Source organism: Perca fluviatilis, chromosome 16 (assembly GCF_010015445.1).
Source record: "Perca fluviatilis chromosome 16, GENO_Pfluv_1.0, whole genome shotgun sequence".
In the NCBI taxonomy this organism is placed as follows: domain Eukaryota; kingdom Metazoa; phylum Chordata; class Actinopteri; order Perciformes; family Percidae; genus Perca; species Perca fluviatilis.
The window spans coordinates 16951276-16955908 of NC_053127.1; the positions used below are offsets into that span (position 1 = coordinate 16951276).

Consider the following 4633-nt stretch of genomic DNA (forward strand, 5'->3'; position numbering starts at 1 on the left):
TATTGTTTTATTTTATTTGGAATGCTCTAAACTAATTATACAGTAATATGGACCTATTTCAAATCATTTGAATCCCCTTTTAAAATGATAATATATCAAACAAGTGTATCTGCCATGACCCTCACTGCACGGCAAGCAACTCAACAAGTTTGAAGTTTGAAAGAATTTCAATTACCTATTTAAAGACAGTATTTAAAGAATACAATATAAGATTCCATAGAAATGTTCTGTCCATGACCCAATTTGTAAAATAAACTTTTCATTTCAACCTGAACACAAAAGGTAGAATGTGTGGTTGAACAGACTGAGGTCTTAAAGCTATAGTGCGTAGTTTCTGTCTCCCCAAGAGGAAGTCTAAGTAATGACAAAAACAGCTGTCAGCACATCCACATGATACAAGTCTTCCGTGATCGTGCACCCCCCCCCCCCACCCCTCCTCCACGCAGTTACTTGAGGCCAAGGAGGACACGGAGGATTAAAAAACATGATGGACTCTTCAGAAGAGGTAATTATCTTCACTTGAGCTTCTGTGCGTGAAAGTTGCCAGACTACACCATTTTCTAAACATAACCATATTGAGAAACACTGAGAGAGTTTTGTGGAGCTGACAGTCTTAATTAGCTTTGTATCAACTAATTCGGCAATGCCTTGAATGTAACTGACGTTCATTATTATCAAAAAGCTACACACTAAAGCTTTAAAGGGATAGTTGAGTCAGTGATCTATCTCCTGTAGGTAGCACTAACCCCAGGTACACTGACTATGGATAAGTAGCCTCCCTTATACAACCCCACTTCAAAAAATATGAAAAATCCCTTTAAACTCCCTTGTATCCGAACATGTTGTCATACATCGAAAGTGAAAGGGTATCCGTTGTCTCCAGCCTTCTTCAGCAGGGTCTCGTGCATGGGGGTCAGAGTAGGCTTGTGGGACTCAGGGTAGATCTGAATATGATGGATCCAGATGTCCTTCCTAAAGCACAGGCCTACGGCATCCAGGTCTTCATTACCGTACCGGAAGGCACATGCCAGCTGCACAAACACTGTCAACACATAATAGTAGCTTCGTTATTTCATTACAATCTCTTACATCTCCAAAATGTTCAACTTGGAAAGGTTTTGTTTTTTAGGACTTTAAAAATTGAACTTTTTATGATGTTACCTTTCTTGTCTCCAAGAGTTGATGGGTCCAGCAACACAACACCCTCTGTAAAGGTAACAGTGCAGGCAATGTTATCATCCTTACAACACAGCTGCACACACACACACACACACACACACACACACACACACACACACACACACACACACACACACACACACACACACACACACACACACACACACACACACACACACACATACACACACACACACACACACACACACACACACACACTGAAGAAGGAACATACCAACTGTTTCCACACTGGTCATGCTGTCCACATAGTCCCTCTTCCCCAGGTAGAGGCAGAGCTGTGAGACAGAAGGAAGGGAAAACAGTTGAGGGTTTCAAGCCCTGTTGACAGTAAGTCTGTGTCCAAGTAGGTTTCGCGCCTGGTTTCACTCATTTTTCATTCAAATGTAACTTACCCCTCCATTACGACTGGTCTTCTTGAAAACCCTGAGAAAAAAGGAAGAGAATCACCACTTTAAAACTATTTTTTATTCAAGAAAAGTTGAATGTATGGTTGCAGAACTATATATTTGTAATACAAATGTAGTTTAGCAAACATAGTAAGTAGCTTGTGATTGTAAATATGAGTACATCCATTAACAGAGTTACTGTCTGGATTGTCCAGATAAAACAATGATTAGTTGTACACTCTGAAGGTAATGTATGTTCATTTGCAAGCAGCAGAAGGGCCAATAATACCTTATTCACTTTGAGCCAGCTAAGAACAGCTAACTGGATAAGCAGCTTAACCTCATCGTTCCCAAATTGAGAGGGTGGCTCAGGTGAGAGAATTACAAATTGTGTGGCACGTTCCTTAATAACTGATTACCTGTGTTACTGTCTGAGACCAAATTTGAACCTATGCATCACCCTACTAAGCCTTTACAAACCTTAAATTAGTACTTTAAAACTACTCATCACTTCTAGGGGTTGACTGATCCGGGTCAAAGTCTGTGCAGTAACTCCAAGGTAGTACAGTTTTAAAAGTGATCACAGGTTTGAATGTTTTTTATCAAAAGGGATCTTTCCAACAATAGTAACTTTTGAGTTTTATTTTTGGTAAGTTACAGTGTGAATATCTGCACAATAACGATATAAAAAAGGCATCTTTATCTTTTCTTAATCCTTGATTTTTCAGTTTGAAGCAAGTACGAAAGAAATTAACACCTACTTTGCCATCTCTGGAAGATCTTTGGAAGAGTTCTGTTGGAAGAAAAGAAAAGAGAAGGGACTTTATGTTATTAGGAGGTCCCAGTATCAGTCAGATGTTGTGATTAAGATGATCCTTCACCGACTGTCACCTTAGCAGCCGAAGTGATCATCTGTTTTGAAGGTTAATCCTTTGTGATGAGATCAGTGGATCAGTGTTCAGGCTCCTGGTTTATCCATTATTCTGGATTGTCCAATAGACATACCAAACTTAACCCAAACGCCAGATTTACACGGCACACACGATTATGTCACAACTAATTCCCCTCATCCGCAACAGCAGCGCAAAAGCTGTTTGGACTATTTCAGGACAGTTAAACGGATAAAACACATTCAGTAAATTGCTGTACAATATTATTTCTGGACTTAATAAGACACTAAGTCCTGACTTCAGCCTTATATAGCCCTGTAATAATGATGATTGAAAGGTAAAGAGAGCTGTAAGCATTTGAATGTTGTTCATTAAAGATAAAGTGGAGTTTGCAAATTTTTCATTTTCCTTTCTGGCATCATCTACTTTACTCTTATTCACTTGTGAGTTCTACCAAATATTTACCATGAAATATTTGATAACTTACAGTACATACAGTTGTCCTACCTCAACTTGAAGCATAATATACCTTTGAAGACTGTGCAGGTAAAACACAGGTCGGGCACATTCATTACATTAAGATTAATGGTGGCTTGTTTGGTCCAGAAGGACTTTCCAATCCAAACCAACTATGTAGATTCAGGAGCAAGGACTGCATGTGCCTTTCAGGACCATGGAGAGGTACAGCACATGTGCTTCCCTTAATTCTGATTGGATAATATTTGTGAAATATCCAGAAATGCTCACCTCTGACTGCTTAGGAACACATCTAAATCATCACGCGATTCTTGCAACTACTTTGCTGAAACTATCAAGTACAATAGTATTTCACATTTTATATGTCACTTTGCCCCCTAAACTGAGCCGACAAACTGCATCTTGTATCTGTGTTTCACACAGTTAAAATATTTTTATGATTAGCATTCTTTATTACTTCAACTGATATCTGCCTGCACTTGTGGCTCTGCATCAAGGTTGCAATTCTGTACTGTCTAACCAGAGGAATTCTGGGAGATCAGCACATTTACTTGCAAACCTACTGTTAATCCTTTAGGCTGCTTTAATCTACAGCAGCCATACTTTGACAAGTTATGGTCAGGCTGGTAAATTGACACAAGTATTATGCGAAAGTATGCGTCTTTCTCAAATACATTTATCTGTTGTAGAAAAGCTTCGCAACTCCCATTTACATAAATTCTAGGCTGTGTAAGACAGTACAATGTAATAAAATTAGAATGACTACCGTTCCCACTTAACTCCAAGATGTAACATAACTCCTTGATTTTCCACTTAAAGTAGGTAAGAGTTTCTGTCACAATTATATATAATCTTTCAAATATGAGTCCATGTCGTTTTTCCTTCTTAGTATTCTATTAAAAAAGTAAAAATTATGCTCCAAATGGGCTACAGGCAACAGCTGTATTTTATCCATCCATCCATCCTTCTTTCAATCTTTCCATCCATCCATGAAGATGAAGTCTTACCTCTTTTCAGTTGTCTGGGAGCTTGGTAGAGTCTGTCAGGGTAAGTGGAGAGTGCAGTCAACAACTGTTGATCTGCCTTTTTATACGTTCAGCCTCTCCCTGAGCATTGTTGGGGGTTGCCTGCTTCATAATCCAGTTAAGCAATCAGTTGATAGTTTTTTTTGGACTACAAAGGTTTTAAAAATACGCTTTGGTAGTAGTAGGCTGATAATCCCATTTGCACCTGCATAAACAAAGCATCAAGTCTCCTTTAATTAGAATAGGAAAGGGTCATGCAGTTTAAGTGTAAGTGTTGTTTTTTTTAAATCAGGGTTAACTTCTCTGACAGTGATAATTCTTTTGTCAAAATTCACTGGATGCATAAATTCGTTGGTTGACTTGTGTTTAATAATAGCCTTTCGAACTGCTATTATTAGCATCTAAAGAATCTGTCCTTTCTTTGTGAGTCAGGGATTGTCTCATCATTAGCAAAATGTGGACCTGGAGACACCTACTGGAGTGGAAACTACCACAGAGGCGGTTTTACTTTGCCAGGTTACAGATGTGTAGATGAGATCATAATGAATCTGAAGATGGGTGTGGTCCGAGCAAGGGCGCCACAGGAGGTCGTTCCTCTGAGTATCACATGCTTAGAGTTAAAACTGGTCTAACAGCACCCATGAACAAAGGTGTA

General features: G+C 39.0%; 1 protein-coding gene across 1 annotated transcript in view; it reads right to left on the reverse strand.

Annotated features, from left to right (window-relative positions):
- Window positions 1-4080, reverse strand: part of arr3a (arrestin 3a, retinal (X-arrestin)) — a 6988-nt gene extending 2908 nt beyond the window's left edge. Inside the window, exons 1-6 of the mRNA XM_039778340.1 lie at window positions 3961-4080; window positions 2348-2379; window positions 1593-1623; window positions 1415-1475; window positions 1162-1206; window positions 852-1042 (exon numbers count right to left, since the gene is read on the reverse strand). Of these exons, the coding sequence (XP_039634274.1) occupies window positions 852-1042; window positions 1162-1206; window positions 1415-1475; window positions 1593-1623; window positions 2348-2355 (336 nt within the window). The 5' untranslated portion in view covers window positions 2356-2379; window positions 3961-4080. The remainder of the gene's footprint in view (window positions 1-851; window positions 1043-1161; window positions 1207-1414; window positions 1476-1592; window positions 1624-2347; window positions 2380-3960) is intronic.
- Window positions 4081-4633: the final 553 nt, after the last annotated feature.